General features: G+C 36.2%; 1 protein-coding gene across 1 annotated transcript in view; it reads left to right on the top strand.

Moving 5' to 3' along the window:
- Positions 1-491: 491 nt before the first annotated feature.
- The window catches only part of slc6a13 (solute carrier family 6 member 13), a 68,796-nt gene continuing 47,178 nt past the window's right edge, over positions 492-22,109 (top strand). Inside the window, exon 1 of the mRNA XM_061916852.1 lies at positions 492-603. Coding sequence (XP_061772836.1) covers positions 597-603 — 7 coding nt within the window. The 5' untranslated portion in view covers positions 492-596. The remainder of the gene's footprint in view (positions 604-22,109) is intronic.

Genomic DNA, 22,109 nt, shown 5'->3' with positions numbered 1-22,109 from the left:
TGAGTGTGAATGTTGTCTGTCTATCTGTGTTGGCCCTGCGATGAGATGGCGACTTGTCCAGGGTGTACCCCGCCTTCCGCCTGATTGTAGCTGAGATATGCGCCAGCGCCCCCCGCAACCCAAAAGGAAATAAGCGGTAGAAAATGGATGGATGGATAATAACTTTGCTTTAATCCGATGTGGCAAAAAGGGGACAATACAGCATCCCAATGGCCCGCGGTTAGGTCTGGGGCACAGGTGTAAACATTCATGCCCACTTTAAGGAATGTTTTATGAATCCCAATTTTTTATAATGATTTCTAAGAAGACAATCCTGCAGATTTCTCCGTATTGTTAAAATCAAGCTTGTTTTGTTTGTGTTTGTATGTCCAAAGGTTACGCAATCAGTGCACCACACTGAGACGTGCACAGACCTCCAGTGTGCTGCGGCAGTGGATGAACCGGGAGAGTGGGGGGTGTTTAGCACTGGGAGAAAAGGGGGGGTTGGGGTCTTTAGAGAGCTCATTTCAGGCTGCCAGCCCCTCAATGCAGGTCGCACAGTGACACTTGACAACAGGCCCTCATTGTCGCTTCCATCCTGGCATTGGTGCAGCATCATGAAAGGTAAGCTCGTAATAAAATGTTTTTGATAAAGTTAGTAACATAAATACATCGCTGTTTGTTTTGAATGTTTGTCATGCGAACAAACCTGCAAGGATATGTCCATTTTCTACCGCTTGTCCGTTACGGGGTCAGCTGCATTCAGGATACGTTTTTTTTCCATTTATTTATGTGCATCTGATGATATAAATTCAACTTATTATTATGCTTGTTTTATTTTGAAGTGTCGTCGAACTGTGATGATGAAGCTGAGCAATAAAACAGCTCAAATGCATTCTTGACTTTGGTCACTTAACTGGTGTAAAAAAAATGAAAATTAAAATTAAAAATTAATAGCGGCGGGACCGCTCGCCTGTGCATCGGTTGGGGACATCTCTGTGCTGCTGACCTGTCTCCGCTCGGGATGGTCTCCTGCTCGCCCCACTATGGACTGGACTCTCACTATTATGTTAGATCCACTATGGACTGGACTCTCACTATTATGCAAGATCCACTATGGACTGGACTCTCACTATTATGTTAGATCCACTATGGAATGGACTCTCACTATTATGCAAGATCCACTATGGACTGGACTTTCACTTCACTTCACTATTATGTTATATCCATTATGGACTGGACTCTCATTATTATGTTGGATCCACTATGGACTGGACTCTCACTATTATGTTAGGTCCACTATGGACTGGACTCTCACACTATTATGTTGGATCCATTATGGACTGGACTCTCACTATTGTGAAGTGAAGTGAATTATATTTATATAGCGCTTTTCTCTAGTGACTCAAAGCACTTTACATAGTGAAACCCAATATCTAATTTACATTTAAACCAGTGTGGGTGGCACTGGGAGCAGGTGGGTAAAGTGTCTTGCCCAAGGACACAACGGCAGTGACTAGGATGGCGGAAGCAGGAATCGAACCTGCAACCCTCAAGTTGCTGGCATGGCCGCTCTACCAACCGAGCTATGCCGCCTATTATGTTAGATCCACTATGGAATGGACTCTCACTATTATGCAAGATCCACGATGGACTGGACTTTCACACTATTATGTTGTATCCATTATGGACTGGACTCTCATTATTATGTTGGATCCACTATGGACTGGACTCTCACTATTATGTTGGATCCACTATGGACTGGACTTTCACTATTATCTTAGATCCACTATGGACTGGACTTTCACACTATTATGTTGGATCCTCTATGGACTGGGCACTCTCACTATTATGTTAGATCCACAATGGACTAGACTCTCACTATTATGTTAGATCCACTATGGACTGGACTCTCACTGTTATGTTAGATCCACTGTAAACTGGACTCTCACTATTACGTTAGATCCACTAGGGACTGGACTCTCACTATTTTGTTAGATCCACTATGGAGTGGACTCTCACTATTATGCAAGATCCACTATGGACTGGATTCTCACACTATTATGTTATATCCATTATGGACTGGACTCTCACTATTATGTTGGATCCACTATGGACTGGACTCTCACACTATTATGTGAGATCCACTATGGACTGGACTATCTCACTATTATGTTAGATCTACTATGGACTGGACTCTCACTATTATGTTGGATCTAATATGGACTGGACTCTCACTATCATGTTGGATCCACTATGGACTAGACTCTCACTATTATGCTTGATCCATTATGGAATGGACTCTCACTATTATGTTAGATCCACTATGGACTGGACTCTCACACTATTATGTTAGATCCACTATGGACTGGACTCTCACAATATTATGTTAGATCCACTATGGACTGGACTCTCACACTATTATGTTAGATCCACTATGGACTGGACTCTCACACTATTATATTAGATCCACTATGGACTGGACTCTCACACTACTATGTTGGATCCACTATGGACTGGACTCTCACTATTATGTTAGATCCACTATGGACTGGACTCTCACAATATTATGTTAGATCCACTATGGACTGGACTCTCACACTATTATGTTAGATCCACTATGGATTGGACACTCACTATTATGTTAGATCCACTATGGACTGGAATCCCACTATATTATGTTAGATCCACTCCATCCCCTTTGCACCAGTCGCCTTGGGGGGGGGAGTCCCCACATCTGCGGTCCTTTCCAAAGTTTCTCATTCACATCCCATTGGGTTGAGTTTTTCCTTGCCCTGATGTGGGATCTGAGCCGAAGATGTCTTTTGTGGCTTATGCAGCCCTTTGAGACACTCGTGATTTAGTGCTATATAAGTAAACATTTATTGATTGATTGATTGATTTATTGATTGATTGATTGATTGATTGATTGATTGTGTAAAAAGATCTAAAAGCAACAAACTCTGCATCCTAAATACAGTACGGTGTCTAAAAAGCATACAGTATATTTCCAATATGTGCTTTGTCACCAATAACTTTTAGCATTCAAGAATATTTCAGTTGTTTTTATCCTTCTTTGTGTAGACATTGTTGATTATCATATCCACAGTAAGTCTTTGCTGTCGTCCAGCATTCTGTTTTTGTTCACTTTGCAGCCAGTTCAGTATTAGTTTGGTTCTGCATCACCTTCTCTAAGCTTCAATGCCTTTTCTTAGGGGCACTCACCTTTTGTTTATTTTTGGTTTAAACATTAGACACCTTAGTTATTAATATTGTAATGTTGTTGATATTCAGAGTTTTATTGTTCATAGTTACTAATAATGTAATGCTGTTGATATTCAGTGTTTTATTGTTCATAGTTACTAATATTGTATTGTTGTGGATATTCAGTGTTTTACTATTCATAGTTACTAATATTGTAATGTTGTTGATATTCAGTGTTTAATTGTTCATAGTTACTAATATTGTAATGTTGTTGATATTCAGTGTTTAATTGTTCATAGTTACTAATATTGTAATGTTGTTGATATTCAGTCTTTTATTGTTCATAGTTATTAATATTGTATTGTTGTTGATATTCAGTGTTTTATTATACATAGTTACTAATATTGTAATGTTGTTGATATTCAGTGTTTTATTGTTCATAGTTATTAATATTGTAATGTTGTTGATATTCAGTGTATAATTGTTCATAGTTATTAATGTTGTAATGTTGTTGATATTCAGTGTTTTATTGTTCATAGTTATTAATATTGTAATGTTGTTGATATTCAGTGTTTTATTGTTCATAGTTACTAATATTGTAATGTTGTTGATATTCTGTGTTTTATTGTTTATAGTTACTAATATTATAATGTTGAAATTCTGTGTTTTATTGTTCATAGTTATTAATATTCTAATTGTGTTGATATTCAGTGTTTTATTGTTCAGTTATTAATATTGTAATGTTGTTGATATTCAGGGTTTTATTGTTCATAGTTACTAATATTGTAATGTTGTTGATATTTGGTGTTTTATTGTTTATAGTTACTAATATTATAATGTTGAAATTATGTGTTTTATTGTTCATAGTTATTAATATTGTAATTTTGTTGATATTCAGTGTTTTATTGTCCATAGTTATTAATATTGTAATATTGTTGATATTCAGGTTTTTATTGTTCATAGTTACTAATATTGTAATGTTGTTGATATTCTGTGTTTTATTGTTTATAGTTACTGATATTATAATGTTGAAATTCTGTTTTATTGTTCATAGTTATTAATATTGTAATTTTGTTGATATTCAGTGTTTTATTGTTCATAGTTACTCATATTGTAATGTTGTTAATATTCAGTATTTTATTGTTCATAGCTACTAATATTGTAATGTTTATATTCAGTGTTTTATTTTTTTCATGGTTATTAATATTGTAATGTTGTTGATATTCAGTGTTTTATTGTTCATAGTTACTAATATTGTAATGTTGTTGATATTCAGTTTTATTGTTTATAGTTATTAATATTGTAATGTTGTTGATATTCAGTGTTTTATTGTTTACAGTTATTAATATTGTAATGTTGTTGATATTCAGTGTTTAATTGTTCATAGTTATTAATATTGTAATGTTGTTGATATTCAGTGTTTTATTGTTCATAGTTATTAATATTGTAATGTTGTTGATATTCAGTGTTTTATTGTTCATAGTTACTAATATTATAATGTTGAAATTCTGTGTTTTATTGTTCATAGTAATTAATATTCTAATTGTGTTGATATTCAGTGTTTTATTGTTCAGTTATTAATATTGTAATGTTATTGATATTTTGAGTTTTTTCTTCATAGTTAATAGTATTGTTTGTTGATGATATTCAGGGTTTTATTGTTTATAGTTACTAATATGGTAATGTTGATATTCGGTGTTTTATTGTTCATAGTTACTAATATTATAATTTTTTTGATATTCATTGTTTTATTGCTCATAGTTAATAATATTGTAATGTTGTTGATATTCAGTGTTTTATTGTTCATAGTTACTAATATTGTAATGTTGTTGATATTCAGGGTTTTATTGTTCATAGTTATAAATATATTGTAATGTTGTTGATATTCAGTGTTTTATTGTTCATAAATACTAATATTGTAATGTTGTTGATATTCTGTGTTTTATTGTTTATAGTTACTAATATTATAATGTTGAAATTCTGTGTTTTATTGTTCATAGTTATTAATATTCTAATTGTGTTGATATTCAGTGTTTTATTGTTCAGTTATTAATATTGTAATGTTGTTGATATTCAGAGTTTTATTGTTCATAGTTACTAATAATGTAATGCTGTTGATATTCAGTGTTTTATTGTTCATAGTTACTAATATTGTATTGTTGTTGATATTCAGTGTTTTACTATTCATAGTTACTAATATTGTAATGTTGTTGATATTCAGTGTTTAATTGTTCATAGCTATTAATATTGTACTGTTGTTGATATTCAGTGTTTTATTGTTCATAGTTATTAATATTGTAATGTTGTTGATATTCAGTGTTTAATTGTTCATAGTTATTAATATTGTAATGTTGTTGATATTCAGTGTTTTATTGTTCATAGTTATTAATATTGTAATGTTGTTGATATTCAGTGTTTTATTGTTCATAGTTACTAATATTATAATGTTGAAATTCTGTGTTTTATTGTTCATAGTAATTAATATTCTAATTGTGTTGATATTCAGTGTTTTATTGTTCAGTTATTAATATTGTAATGTTATTGATATTTTGAGTTTTTTCTTCAAAGTTAATAGTATTGTTTGTTGATGATATTCAGGGTTTTATTGTTTATAGTTACTAATATGGTAATGTTGATATTCGGTGTTTTATTGTTCATAGTTACTAATATTATAATTTTTTTGATATTCATTGTTTTATTGCTCATAGTTAATAATATTGTAATGTTGTTGATATTCAGTGTTTTATTGTTCATAGTTACTAATATTGTAATGTTGTTGATATTCAGGGTTTTATTGTTCATAGTTATAAATATATTGTAATGTTGTTGATATTCAGTGTTTTATTGTTCATAGATACTAATATTGTAATGTTGTTGATATTCTGTGTTTTATTGTTTATAGTTACTAATATTATAATGTTGAAATTCTGTGTTTTATTGTTCATAGTTATTAATATTCTAATTGTGTTGATATTCAGTGTTTTATTGTTCAGTTATTAATATTGTAATGTTGTTGATATTCAGAGTTTTATTGTTCATAGTTACTAATAATGTAATGCTGTTGATATTCAGTGTTTTATTGTTCATAGTTACTAATATTGTATTGTTGTTGATATTCAGTGTTTTACTATTCATAGTTACTAATATTGTAATGTTGTTGATATTCAGTGTTTAATTGTTCATAGCTATTAATATTGTACTGTTGTTGATATTCAGTGTTTTATTGTTCATAGTTATTAATATTGTATTGTTGTTGATATTCAGTGTTTTATTATTCATAGTTACTAATATTGTAATGTTGTTGATATTCAGTGTTTTATTGTTCATAGTTATTAATATTATGTTGTTGATATTCAGTGTTTAATTGTTCATAGTTATTAATATTGTAATGTTGTTGATATTCAGTGTTTAATTGTTCATAGTTATTAATATTGTAATGTTGTTGATATTCAGTGTTTTATTGTTCATAGTTATTAATATTGTAATGTTGTTGATATTCAGTGTTTTATTGTTCATAGTTACTAATATTGTAATGTTGTTGATATTCTGTGTTTTATTGTTTATGGTTACTAATATTATTATGTTGAAATTCTGTGTTTTATTGTTCATAGTAATTAATATTCTAATTGTGTTGATATTCAGTGTTTTATTGTTCAGTTATTAATATTGTAATGTTGTTGATATTCAGGGTTTTATATTTCATAGTTACTAATATTGTAATGTTGTTGATATTTGGTGTTTTAATGTTTATAGTTACTAATATTATAATGTTGAAATTCTGTGTTTTATTGTTCATAGTTATTAATATTGTAATTTTGTTGATATTCAGTGTTTTATTGTTCATAGTTATTAATATTGTAATATTGTTGATATTCAGGGTTTTATTGTTCATAGTTACTAATATTGTAATGTTGTTGATATTCTGGGTTTTATTGTTTATAGTTACTGATATTATAATGTTGAAATTCTGTTTTATTGTTCATAGTTATTAATATTGTAATTTTGTTGATATTCAGTGTTTTATTGTTCATAGTTACTCATATTGTAATGTTGTTAATATTCAGTATTTTATTGTTCATAGCTACTAATATTGTAATGTTTATATTCAGTGTTTTATTTTTTTCATGGTTATTAATATTGTAATGTTGTTGATATTCAGTGTTTTATTGATCATAGTTACTAATATTGTAATGTTGTTGATATTCAGTTTTATTGTTTATAGTTATTAATATTGTAATGTTGTTGATATTCAGTGTTTTATTGTTTACAGTTATTAATATTGTAATGTTGTTGATATTCAGTGTGTTATTGTTCGTAGTTACTAATATTGTAATGTTATTGATATTTAGTGTTTTTTCTTCATAGTTAATAGTATTGTTTGTTGATGATATTCAGGGTTTTATTGTTTATAGTTACTAATATTGTAATGTTGATATTCGGTGTTTTATTGTTCATAGTTACTAATATTGTAATTTTTTTGATATTCAGTGTTTTATTGTTTATAGTTACTAATATTGTAATTTTGTTGATATTCATTGTTTTATTGCTCACAGTTACTAATATTGTAATGTTGTTGATATTCAGGGTTTTTTTGTTTATAGTTACTAATTTTGTAATGTTGTTGATATTCGGTGTTTTATTGTTCATAGTTACTAATATTGTAATTTTTTTTATATTCAGTGTTTTATTGTTTACAGTTACTAATATTGTAATTTTGTTGATATTCTGTGTTTTATTGCTCATAGTTACTAATATTGTAATGTTGTTGATATTCAGTATTTTATTGTTCATAGTTACTAATATTGTAATGTTGATATTCAGTGTTTTATTGTTCATACTTACTAATATTGTAATGTTGTTGAAATTCAGTATTTTATTGCTCATAGTTATTAATATTGTAATGTTGTTGATATTCAGTGTTTTATTCTTCGTAGTCATTAATACTGTAAATCCCACTTTCTTTGTTTTAACATACATTTTGGGTGTGCCATTCAGTAAAAAAACTGTAAAATTCCATTCCGTTTTGTTGTTTTTAGGTGGTCTGTCAAAACCTTTTTAGAACTCTATCGGGCATTGTGATTTTTTTGGTCAATACCAAAAGTCACAATAGCACTAATTTGTTCCCACATGAAAAAAAGGGAGCCAAACACACACACTGTACAGCAGTGTCTTTCAACCACTGTGCCGCGGTAGATTATGTAATTTCCCCTAATTGGGTTAAATATATATTTTTTGCAAACCAGTAATTATAATCCGCAAATGTGCCGTTGTTGAATGTCTGTGCTGTCTAGAGATCGGCAGAGTAACCGAGTAATACTCTTCCATATCAGTAGGTGGCAGCACTAATAGCTTTGTAGATGTCGGTAACATGGTTTGTCGTGATCGCAATATGCAGGCGACAGTGGGAGGCAGTGTGAAGGTAAAAAAGTTTCTAATGCTTAAATCTAAAATAAACAAAAGGTGAGTGTCTCTAAGAAAAGGCATCAAAGTTTAGGGAAGGCTTTGAAAAACAAAGCAAAAACTGTACTGGCTGCAAAGTAAACAAAAACCGAATGCTGGACGACAGCAAAGACTTACTGTGCCGCAGCAGGCGGTGCCCATAATGTACATACAAACATGACATGACAATCAACAACAAAACAGGAAAGCAAGACAAGAAGTAAAACGCTACACACAGGAAAAATAGTCCAAATAAGCGTTTTTTGCCAATATCCGACATTCCGATATTGTCCAACTCTTAATTACCGATTCCGATATTAACCGATACCGATATATACAATGGTGGAATGAACAAATTATTATGCCTAATTTTGTTGTGATGCCCCGCTGGATGCATTAAACAATGTAACAAGGTTTTCCAAAATAAATCAATTCAAGTTATGGACAAAAATGCCAACATGGCACTGCCATATTTATTATTGAAGTCACAAAGTGCATTATTTGTTTTAAAATGGCTCAAAACAGCAGCTTGGAATTTGGGACATGCTCTCCCTGAGATAACCCACTACAACTATGGCAAATATGCCTCAAACGTGCCTCAAAACAACAGCTACAAAAACAATGAAGGCACACAGCTTCAGTCCAGAGTATACTTGGGCCTACGTACGTGTTTTGCCGGATATGTACCGCGCCGTGCAGCGGCGTTTTAAAAAGTCATTAATTTTACTTTTTGAAACCTATATAGATAATATCCGATATTACATTTTACAAACACTGTTTCCATATGAGTTGGACTACAATGATTTGCAAATAATTTTTAACCCCAAAGGGGCGAGGTACACCCCTTTGTCCACAACTGCGTGAGCAAATAGTCAAACAGTTTAAGAACAATGTTTCTCGAAGAGCAATTGCAAGAAATTTAGGGATTTCAACATCTACGGTCCATAATATCATCAAAAGGTTCAGAGAATCTAGAGAAATCACTCCACATAAGCGGCATGGCCGGAAACCAACATTGAATGACCGTGACCTTTGATCCCTCAGATGGCACTGTATAAAAAACGGACATCAATCTCTAAAGGATATCACCACATGGGCTCAGGAACACTTCAGAAAACCACTGTCACTAAATACAGTTTGTCGCTACATCTGTAGGTGCAAGTTAAACCTCTACTATGCAAAGCGAAAGCCATTTATCAACAACATCCAGAAACGCCGCCAGCTTCTCTGGGCCCGAGATCATCTAAGATGGACTGATGCAAAGTGGAAAAGTGTTCTGTGGTCTGACGAGTCCACATTTCGAATTGTTTTTGGAAATATTCGACAGTGTGTCATCCGGACCAAAGGGGAAGCGAACCATCCAGACTGTTGTCGACGCAAAGTTCAAAAGCCAGCATCTGTGATGGTATGGGGGTGCATTAGTGCCCAAGGCATGGGTAACTTACACATCTGTGAAGGCATCATTAATGCTGAAAGGTACATACAGGTTTTGGAACAACATATGCTGCCATCTAAGGGCCGTCTTTTTCAAGGACGCCCCTGCTTATTTCAGCAAGACAATGCCAAGCCACATTCAGCACGTGTTACAACAGCGTGGCTTCGTAAAAAAAGAGTGCGGGTACTTTCCTGGCCCGCCTGCAGTCCAGACCTGTCTCCCATCGAAAATGTGTGGCGCATTATGAAGCGTAAAATACGACAGCGGAGGCCCCGGACTGTTGATTGACTGAAGCTCTACATAAAACAAGAATGGGAAAGAATTCCACTTTCAAAGCTTCAACAATTAGTTTCCTCAGTTCCCAAACGTTTATTGAGTGTTGGTAAAATAAAAGGTGATGCAACACAGTGGTGAACATGCCCTTTCCCAACTACTTTGGCACGTGTTGCAGCCATGAAATTCTAAGTTAATTATTATTTGCAAAAAAATAAAAATAAAAGTTTATGAGTTTGAAAATCAAATATCTTGTTTTTGTAGCATATTCAACTGAATATGGGTTGAAACGGATTTGCAAATCATTGTATTCCGTTTATATTTACATCTAACACAATTTCCCAACTCATATGGAAACGGGGTTTGTAAAGCATTTATCAGCCGATAATATTGGCAGGCTGATAATATCGGACATGTCTAATATTGATAAATACTCACTGTTGCATGTGGCAGCCATAATTGCAATATGGACCTCAATAACAAACAAAAAAAAATATGTTATTGATCAATGTAGCCCGGCAAATCTGTTTAAGGCACTAAAGATTTCAACGTAATTTAGGAAAAACGCTGAACCTGAACTGACGCAACAGTAAATATTTACAGTGTGTTGACATTGATGACCCTATGGACAGTCGTTAAATATTAGCCAGTCTTTATTCGGCGCTGCTGAACTCTTTGCCTTTCAATAAAGTGGCCGATGAGCAAGACATGATCTGCACTATGATGGCATGACGTTGAAACGTAATAAAAAGTAGCTTTGGAGTTAAAAACCTTCCAGAAAAGTCAGCCAAGCGTTCATGAAGTTAATCGTTCATCGCCAAGTAGTCCTGGGACACAAAAATCACTCAGAATAATAATCTCATAATGTCGTATAATCCCTCAGTTTTGTTGCTGACTTCAAAAGGGGGGGGGGGGGGGGGGGGGGGGGGGGGGGGAATATCCCCTTGAAAAAAAGACCAGGCTTCGCTACACATCTTAAAACAAAAGCCACAGTATGCTAAAGTTCAAGTTACACTACCAATGATTGCCACACACACACACACTAGGTGTGGAGAACTTTGGCCTCTGCATTTGACCCATCACCCCTGATCACCCCCTGGGAGGTGAGGGGAGCAGTGAGCAGCAGCAGTGGCCGCGCCCGGGAATCCTTTTTGGGGATTTAACCCCCAAATTCCAACCAGTTAAGCCAACAACATATATCAGTGGGCAACAGACACTAAAGCTGTAAAATTAGATTATTTTGTGATTCTTCAGCAAATATGCTAACCGAGCATGACGTTAGCACTTAGCTAACTCAGCAATGCTAGTGTTGCTAACGTTTATATCTTCTCCTTAATGTTATATTATGTTGAATGTGATATATGATGTCCATTATATTGAACAAGTGCAGAGTTAGAGTGTATGTGTAAAAAAAGGGAATAAAGTCAACTCAGGCATGTACTTTGTCGGAAGAACCTTATATTTTTGAGCCCGCAAACATAATGAGGATGAGCTATAATGAATTGATGAACGTGGACTCCGACATTAACATGATGAAAAACGTATTCCGGTGTTACCGTATAGTGGTCAAATGTACGGAATATGTACTGTACTGTGCAATCTACTAATAAAAGTTTCAATCAATCAATCAATCATTCAAGTGCAGAGTTACAGTGTATGTGTAAAAAATGGAGTAAAGTCAACTCAGGCATGTAATTTGTCGGAAGAACCTTATATTTTTGAGCCCGAACATAATGAGGATGAGCTATAATGAATTGATGAACGTGGATTCCGACGTTAACAAGTTGGAAAACGTATTCCGGTGTTGCCGTATAGTGGTCAATTGTACGGAATATGTACTGTACTGTGCAATCTACTGATTAAAGTTTCAAGCAATCAATCAATCAAGTGCAGAGTTACAGTGCATGTGTAAAAAAGGGAATAAAGTCAACTCAGGCATGTACTCTGTCGGAAGAACCTTATATTTTTGAGCCCGAATATAATGAGGATGAGCTACAATGAATTGATGAACGTGGATTCCGACAATAACAAGTTGAAAAACGTATTCCGGTGTTACCGTATAGTGGTCAATTGTACAGAATATATACTGTACTGTGCAATCTACTGATTAAAGTTTCAATCAATCAATCAATTAATCAAGTGCAGAGTTACAGTGCACGTGTAAAAAATGGAGTAAAGTCAACTCAGGCATGTAATTTGTCGGAAGAACCTTATATTTTTGAGCCCGAATATAATGAGGATGAGATATAATGAATTGATGAACGTGGATTCCGACGTTAACAAGTTGAAAAACGTATTCCGGTGTTACCGTATAGTGGTCAATTGTACGGAATATGTACTGTACTGTGCAATCTATTGATTAAAGTTTCAATCAATCAATCAATCAAGTGCAGAGTTACAGTGCATGTGTAAAAAAGGGAATAAAGTCAACTCAGGCATGTACTTTGTCGGAAGAACCTTATATTTTTGAGCCCGAATATAATGAGGATGAGCTATAATGAATTGATGAACGTGGATTCCGACAATAACAAGTTGAAAAACGTATTCCGGTGTTACTGTATAGTGGTCAATTGTACAGAATATATACTGTACTGTGCAATCTACTGATTAAAGTTTCAATCAATCAATCAATCAATCAAGTGCAGAGTTACAGTGCACGTGTAAAAAATGGAGTAAAGTCAACTCAGGCATGTAATTTGTCGGAAGAACCTTATATTTTTGAGCCTGAACATAATGAGGATGAGCTATAATGAATTGGTGAACGTGGATTCCGACGTTAACAAGTTGAAAAACGTATTCCGGTGTTACCGTATAGTGGTCAATTGTACGGAATATGTACTGTACTGTGCAATCTACTGATTAAAGTTTCAATCAATCAATCAATCAAGTGCAGAGTTACAGTGCATGTGTAAAAAAGGGAATAAAGTCAACTCAGGCATGTACTTTGTCGGAAGAACCTTATATTTTTGAGCTTGAATATAATGAGGATGAGCTATAATGAATTGATGAACGTGGATTCCGACATTAACAAGTTGAAAAACTTATTGGGGTGTTACCGTTTAGTGGTCAATTGTACGGAATATGTACTGTACTGTGCAATCTACTAATAAAAGTTTCAATCAATCAATCAAGTGCAGAGTTACAGTGTATGTGTAAAAAAGAGAATAAAGTCAGCTTAGGCATGTATTTTGTCATAAACAAACGTAGCTCATTAGCATTAAGACTACAGATGTACAAAATGTTGTGTTCCCTTTTGTTATAAAATTCCATCATCAAGACTCACTCTGAGACTTGTTTAAAATTGATAAAAGATAGTCTAAAATGGGACTTTGAAAGAGGAAAGGCACTTTTTTGGGGAATTTTGTTTATCATTCACAAGCACACATACTTTTTTTATGTATTCTTACTCGCAACTAAAAGTTAGCAAGAGTCAGCTAATGAAATTTGAAGTATTCCGCCTATAAAGAACGCTAAAAAACATCGAAAAACATCCGTCAACAATTTTAATGAAGCGTACGGCAGCGTATTAATGTCACAGACCCATCACATCATTCGGTATCGCCTTTGAACAATACCAACAACACCCGAATGCCGCTGAGATAGGCTCCAGCAGCACCCGCGGCCCCGAAAGGGACAAGTGGTAGAAAAGGATGGACGGACTACTACTCATGAGAGAAAACAAAGACTACTTTGGAGCAAGTGATGATCCAGAACCTTATATTTTTGAGCCTGAATATAATGAGGACGAGCTACATGTTTTAGAAGCTGAGTGGTAAACAGATCTAGCAAGTAGCAGTGTTGCAAGTTGCTGCACAAGAAATACAAACTACAAACATAATAAAACAATCACTTACTGTATAGTGTCTGCTCTCACTGAAATGCCGACTGATGGGATGAAAAAGGGAATAAAGTCAACTTAGGCATGTACTTTGTCGGAAACAAACATAGCTTGTTAGCATTAAGACTAAAGACGCACAAAACGTTGTGTTTCCTGTCGTTTTAAATTCCATCATCAAGACTCACTCTGAGACTTATTTAAAATTGCAGAAAAATACTCTTAAAATTAATTACTAATAATTAATTTCAAAGAAGCGTCACAACGTTCGGTATTGCCTTTGGACAATAACAACAACACCCGAATGCTGAAACGCCGAATCTTGCTGAGGTAGGCTCCAGCAGCCCACGCGGCCCCGAAAGGGACAAGTGGTAGAAATGGATGGACAGACTACGACTCATGAGAGACAACAAAGACTACTTTGGAGCAAGTGAAGATCCAGAACCTTATATTTTTGAGCCTAACATAATAAAACACTCACTTACTGTATAGTGTCTGCTCTCACTGGAATGCCGACTGATTGGATTTTTTTAATTTTCCTCTTTAGATGAAGAATTAATTATAATCCTTGCGCAGGTTTAAAAAAAAAATAAATAAATATGGGCGCAAACCCGCATCTTTCTCGCTATCGTCGGGTATAAGTTAAATGTCAAAGTCAGCTATCTCTGCCATCTTTAAAACTTAAAAATAACATTTAAAAAATGAAATATTGTAGTTTGGAATATCTTTCTGAGCGCCAGCGTCCACTGCAGTGGACATTGCACTCATACATGTCAATCCTCCCGGATTTTCCGGGAGACTCCCGAAAACCTCCCGAAATTCAGGCGGAGCTGGAGGCCACGCCCCCTCCAGCTCCGCTTTCCCACAATATAAACAGCGTGTCTGCCCAATGACGTTATAACTGTAGAATGATCGAGGGCGAGTTCTTGGTTTCTTATGTGGGTTTATTGTTAGGCAGTTTCATTAACGTCCTCCCAGCGCGGAAACAACACACAACAGCAGTCACGTTTTCGTCTACCGTAAAGCCGTTTGTCTGCCGTAAACAGCAATGTTGTGACACTATTAAACAGGACAATACTGCCATCTAATGTACATGCATATGTGACAATAACATCTACTGCTTTTAGAGAGTGCAGTGCACAACTGCGCACACAACAAGGAGACAAAGCAGAAGAACGAGGAAGATACAGCCGCGGCAACGCCGACGACGAGTAAGATGAATAAATACGCTTGTAAGTTCCAAGCCGCAGCTGCGATTGGACCTGGATAGCCTCCGGGAAGAAGTAGTGGCCTACCAAGTGCTTGGCAGCAAAGATCTTCCTCAGGAAGCAAAGATTGACCAGTTTTGGGCCATGCTAGGGAGAGATGGAAGATTCCAGACTCTAGTGCATTTGATGAAAGCACTTTAGTGCGTGCCACACAGCAATGCATCATCAGAGAGGGTGCTCAGCATGGTTAGAAAAATAGTGACAGAGAATAGAACAAGGACGGACAGTTCAACCCTTAACTCATTAATGAGTAGATGACTGTTATGTGTGTGTATATGTGTAAATGAATGAACACTGAAATTCAAGTATTTCTCTTATTTATATATATATATATATATATATATATATATATATATATATATATATATATATATATATATATATATATATAGCTAGAATTCACTGAAAGTCAAGTATTTCTTATATATATATATATATATATATATATATATATATATATATATGAAATACTTGACTTGGTGAATTCTGGCTGTATATATACTTCTCCCCTTTTAACCACGCCTCTGCCCCAACCACGCCCTCGACCACTGTATTCTAGTTACAGATCCGAACTATGTACTAATAGTCCAGCCCGCGTGCTTCCTCTATTTATTTGGGATGTCCCTGTTTACATCACTGAAGCTGTCGCTGAGGGAAGGGGGTAATCTCGACAATTCCAGTTAGACACAATATATGGTTATGCAAATGTGTTTACGCTGGTGATATCGCCTTGTCTCTTAGCTCTGTCTGCATCACGGCGGTGTTCGACCTTGGTAGTCAGCAGGCCGTTCTTGGACACAGACACTGATACCAGACTTGCTTGCAATCTTTTGGATTGCCAGCTTTGCACGGACAAAGAAAAATACCACTTCAGCACAATTGATAATAACTTTAACAACGGCCCTTAATCATAAAAGTTGTGTGAAAATATATACATAATTATTTTAACATAATCATAGTTTTAAAAATAACATTCAAAATATTAAACATTTTCATGCATTTTAATCCATCAAACCGTTTTCTACCACACCTGTTCAAGAAGTCGCATTAATGGTAAGAAGTGTTTTATTTATTATTGGTTAGCTTCAGAATAAAAAGCTTATTAAAAAGAATAAGAGACTTATTATGCTTTAAAAATGTTGATCTTACTTAAAAATGCACGCATTTTGTTGTATTCAGTGTTAAAAAATATTATATGACTCTCACGGAAATACATCTTAAAATATTTGCCTTCCATGGCTCTCTCAGCCAAAAAAGTTTCCGACCCTTGCCGTAGAACATCTTTTGCGCAGACTGCCTTTTCAATAAAAGGAACTCTTTACCTGACACTTTGAAAAGTAAACCTGCTGTCACATTGAGTTGGTGACGAACCCCAAGATGCAGAGATGGTGGCAGGCAATGAATAGGAAAACATGATTTAATGTAACACTAAAAAAACAACAAACAAAAGTGTACAAACAAAAGGCGCGCACAAGGCGGAGAACAAACTTGGCTATGAACAAAAACTAGCACAAAGGCTACCTGTGGACTAGAAACAAAAACACTTACTGTGACACGAAGGAACTATGGCATGAGCAGAGTGAACAGAAGTATTAGTGGTGACATTAATCCAGCACTGACTGGAGGGGAAGGCAGCTTTAAATAGTACTGGCTGATTGACACCAGGTGTGGCCAGGTGGCAATCAGCCACAGCTGGGGAGACACAGCACTCAGGGAGACAAACAGGAAACGGACAAAATAAGAGCGCTGACAGGAAACAAAGACAAACGCAGAGGAAAAAATAAAACACGGCCAAACTGTCAGGGACAAGACTGACACCTGCATTTGTCACTTTTAAAAAAACAAACTAAATTATGGCTAGATTATATAAGAGTCATAAAAAGTATACTCGATAAGTTCACTCGAGTATACGCATCAGCGCAGCAGTTCTTTGAAGGCTCGTAAAATCAAAACCGGAGCAGTTGGAAAAACTCTTTCATCAACTTTTAATCAGAAGGGTTCAATCTCTCTCCTGAAGCCGACATAATAAACGCGCTCAGAGGAGATAATGTTTGAAAAAAGGTGACGGGTTTATACAAAACTGTTGTTTTGAAGGGGTAATTGCCAACTTCCTGTTGATTTTTGTTGAAGGGTGTCAATAAATGAAATGTAGGTCTGAGTGAAACCTACATAGAGGTTTTTGTTTCATGTCTCTACGACATTTCTACCGGAAGTTACAAGCAGTTTTTTCTGTGCTTTCTTCCCAAGAGCAGTTTTGTCTGTGTTTTATTCCTAGGGGGCGATATAGCGCAATTTTGAGTTTTGGGTTGTTGTTTTTTTTTTTTATTAGATCGCAAGTTTCACCAGTCCTGATGTGTGTGTCCAGTTTGGTGAGTTTTGAAGCATTTTAAGGGGGTCAAATTCCAGCTCATAGAGGCAAAAATGAAATTGTTTTGGAAACTTTTGTTTTGAAGGGGTTGTTGATTTTTTCTGAAGAATGTCAATGTATGAAATCTAGATCTAAATAAGACCTACATAGAGGTTTTTGTTTCATGTCTGTACGACATTCCTAACGGAAGTTATTGGGGTTTTTTATTAGATGGCAATTTTCGCCAGTCCTGATGTGTGTATCAAAAAATGGTGAGTTTTGAAGCATGTTAAGGGGGTCAAATTAATTACAATAAATAATAATAAAACTTTAGAAATACAATAGGGTGCTCTGTCCAAAAGGGACATTTGGTCCCTAATAATAATAAAGAATAATAAAACCTTAGAAATACAATAGGGTCCTTTGTCCCAAAGTGACATTCGGTCCCTAATAATAATAAAGAATAATAAAACCTTAGAAATACAATAGGGTCCTCTGTCCCAAAGGGACATTCGGTCCCTAAAAAGTGTGCCGATCGCACGGGAAGCTAAAGCAAAAACTTAGCACAGGAGTCCAGAACAGGAATACGCCAACCTAACAGTTGCATACCGCAAACACTGAAGCCACACCGACTGTGGCGAGCAACGAGCTCTCTGATTAGTGCTCAACAGCAGGTGAGCGTACCGAGCACGAATCAGCGGCAGGTGAAACCAATTAGTATCCATGGTAACCAAAACAAACACCCAAAGTGCACAAAACAGGAACTAAGGGAGTCCAAAACTGACAAGAACATACCTAAACAAAACATGATCCACACAACGGATCATGACACTTAGAGGAACCAATGCGCTTTTGGAAGAATGGTGGAAAATTCCTATAAACACACTCCAGCAACCTTGTGGACAGCCTTCCCAGAAACGGTTTGGAGCGGACCCCTTCCTCTTCCAACAGGACCGTGCACAAGCGCACAAGCAATGTCCATAAAGACGTGGATGACAGAGTCAGGTGTGGATGAACTTGACTGGCCTGCACAGAGTCCTGACATGACTCCGATAGAACACCTTTGGGATGAATTAGAACGGAGACTGAGAGCCAGGCCTTCTCCATTAACATCAATGTGTGACCTCACCAATGCGCTTTTGGAAGAATGGTTTAAAATTCCTATAAACACACTCCAGCAACCTTGTGGACAGCCTTCCCAGAAACGGTTTGGAGCGGACCCCTTCCTCTTCCAACAGGACTGTGCACCAGTGCACAAAGCAAGGTCCATAAAGACGTGGATGACAGAGTCAGGTGTGGATGAACTTGACTGGCCTGCCCAGAGTCCTGACCTAACCCCGATAGAACACCTTTGGGATGAATTAGAACGTAGACTGAGCGCCAGGCCTTCTCCATTAACATCAATGTGTGACCTCACCAATGCGCTTTTGGAAGAATGGTGGAAAATTCCTATAAACACACTCCAGCAACCTTGTGGACAGCCTTCCCAGAAACAGTTTGGAGCGGAACCCTTCCTCTTCCAACAGGACTGTGCACCAGTGCACAAAGCAAGGTCCATAAAGAAGTGAATGACAGAGTCAGGTGTGGATGAACTTGACTGGCCTGCACAGAGTCCTGACCTGACCCCGATAGAACACTTTTGGGATGAATTAGAACGGAGACTGAGAGCCAGGCCTTCTCCGTTAACATCAATGTGTGACCTCACTAATGAGCTTTTGGAAGAATGGTCAAAAATTCCTATAAACACACTCCAGCAACCTTGTGGACAGCCTTCCCAGAAACGGTTTGGAGCGGACCCCTTCCTCTTCCCACAGGACTGTGCACCAGTGCACAAAGCAAGGTCCATAAAGACGTGGCTGTCAGAGTCTGGTGAGGATGAACTTGACTGGCCTGCGCAGAGTCCTGACCTGACCCCAATAGAACACCTTTGGGATGAATTAGAACAGAGACTGAGAGCCAGCATCGCTGTGTGGCCTCACCAATGCGCTTTTTATTTTTAGAATGTTGTTATTGCCCTGCGATGAGGTGGCGACTTGTCCAGGGTGTACCCCGCCTTCCGCCCGATTGTAGCTGAGATAGGCGCCAGCGCCCCCCGCGACCCCGAAAGGGAATAAGCGGTAGAAAATGGATGGATGGATTATTTACACATTGAGAACAGGAAGTGAACAAAAGTGTTAGTAAATTGCCAAGAAAGAAGCGGTAGGAGTATATAAACTCGGCTTCCTCCTACTCCTTTTCCAATATGTTGAAAAGAGAGACTGAAATTGTGATGTGTCATGTAGTAATTGTAAACAGGAATATTCTTCATTCCCTAATCCCTAAAAACAAGGGCCGCTGTTTTTACCTCAATTTGGCTGCAGCTCCGCTTGCCGTCTCCAATTCTTTTCACAAAGTCACACTCGGGCCCCTCCTCCGGCCAAAAGGGCCAAGCTCCTTAAACGTGAACGAAAAAGACAAAAAAAAAAAAAGACAAAAATTGAAATTGTCATGTATACACATGACGAGAGCGTTTAAGGGGCATCCCGCAACATCTGTCTCCATGCATTCTTGGAGCCAAAGAGGGTTCAAACTCCCGCTGTCTGCAGACCAGACCTTTTGAGTCGGGACTCACATAAGGGCCAGGGGGGTGGTCCTCATGGGGCCCCCCGCTATTGCGAGCTGACAGGAGTGAGCACGGTCGGGGAGCCCCTCACAGAGGGACATTCTAACAACTTCCTGGATGGTGCCTGGGTCACATGACAAAGCCCCCCTACAAACCTGGCCATGCGGGGGTTACTCAGGCGGTGCGAGTGATGTGACGCACCACAACACTTCAAAGAGATTTATTCAAATTAAGCCATTTTTTTCCTACTTTCACTTACAATATCTGTCGGAATCTGTCATTTTTGGAGATTTAAAAAACATTTGGTTATCTCAAATGTATAATAACAATAACAACAACACTACTACTCATGACAGACAACAAAGACTACTTTGGAGCAAATGGAGATCCAGAAATTTGTATTTTTGAGCTTGAACATAATGAGGATGAAGTTTTAGAAGCTGTGTGGTAAGCAGATCCAGTAAGTAGTACTGAACAAGAAATGCAAACTAAGTAAAATAATCACTTACTGTCCAATGTCTGCTCTTACTGGAATACCGACTGATGGGATGTTTTTATGTTCCTCTATTTTTGAGCCTGAATATAATGAGGATGAAGTTTTAGAAGCTGCGTGGTAGGCAGATACAGTAAGTAGTGCTGAACAAGAAATACAAACATAATAAAACAATCACTTACTGTTCAATATCCGCTCTCACTGGAATACCGACGGATGGGATGTTTTTATCTTCCTCTACTTTTGAGCCTGAATATAATTACGATGAAGTTTTAGAAGCTGTGTGGTAAGCAGATCCAGTAAGTAGTGCTGAACAAGAAATACAAACATAATAAAACAATCATTTACTGTTCAATGTCTGCTCTCACTGTAATACCGACAGATGGGATGTTTTTATCTTCCTCTACTTTTGAGCCTGAATATAATGAAGATGAAGTTTTAGAAGCTGGGTGGTAGGAAAATCCAGTAAGTAGTGCTGAACAAGAAATACAAATATAATAAAACAATCACTTACTGTTTAATGTCTGCTTTAACTGGAATACAGATGGATGGGATGTTTTTATCTTCCTCTATTTTTGAGCCTGAATATAATGAGGATGAGCTACAAGTTTTAGAAGCTGCGTGGTAAGCAGATCCAGTAAGTAGTGCTGAACAAGAAATGCAAACATAGTAAAACAATCACTTACTGTCCAATGTCTGCTCTCACTGGAATACCGACTGATGGGATGTTTTTATGTTCCTCTATTTTTGAGCCTGAATATAATGAGGATGAAGTTTTAGAAGCTGTGTGGTAGGCAGATACAGTAAGTAGTACTGAACAAGAAATACAAACATAATTAAACAATCACTTTCTGTTCAATATCCGCTCTCACTGGAATACCGACGGATGATATGTTTTTATCTTCCTCTACTTTTGAGCCTGAATATAATGAAGATGAAGTTTTAGAAGCTGCGTGGTAAGCAGATCCAGTAAGTAGTGCTAAACAATAAAATACAAACATAATAAAACAATCGCTTACTGTTCAATGTCTGCTCTCACTGGAATGCAGACGGATGGGATGTTTTTATTTTCCTCTATTTTTGAGCCTGAATATAATGAGGATGAGCTACAAGTTTTAGAAGCTGCGTGGTAAGCAGATCCAGTAAGTAGTACTGAACAAGAAAAATCAACATAGTAAAACAATCAATTACTGTCCAATGTCTGCTCTCACTGGAATACCGACTGATGGGATGT

The sequence above is a fragment of the Nerophis ophidion genome, linkage group LG12, assembly GCF_033978795.1.
Source record: "Nerophis ophidion isolate RoL-2023_Sa linkage group LG12, RoL_Noph_v1.0, whole genome shotgun sequence".
In the NCBI taxonomy this organism is placed as follows: Eukaryota; Metazoa; Chordata; class Actinopteri; order Syngnathiformes; family Syngnathidae; genus Nerophis; species Nerophis ophidion.
The sequence above is the reverse complement of the archived record's forward strand: the minus strand, read 5'-3'. Positions and strand labels throughout refer to the sequence as shown.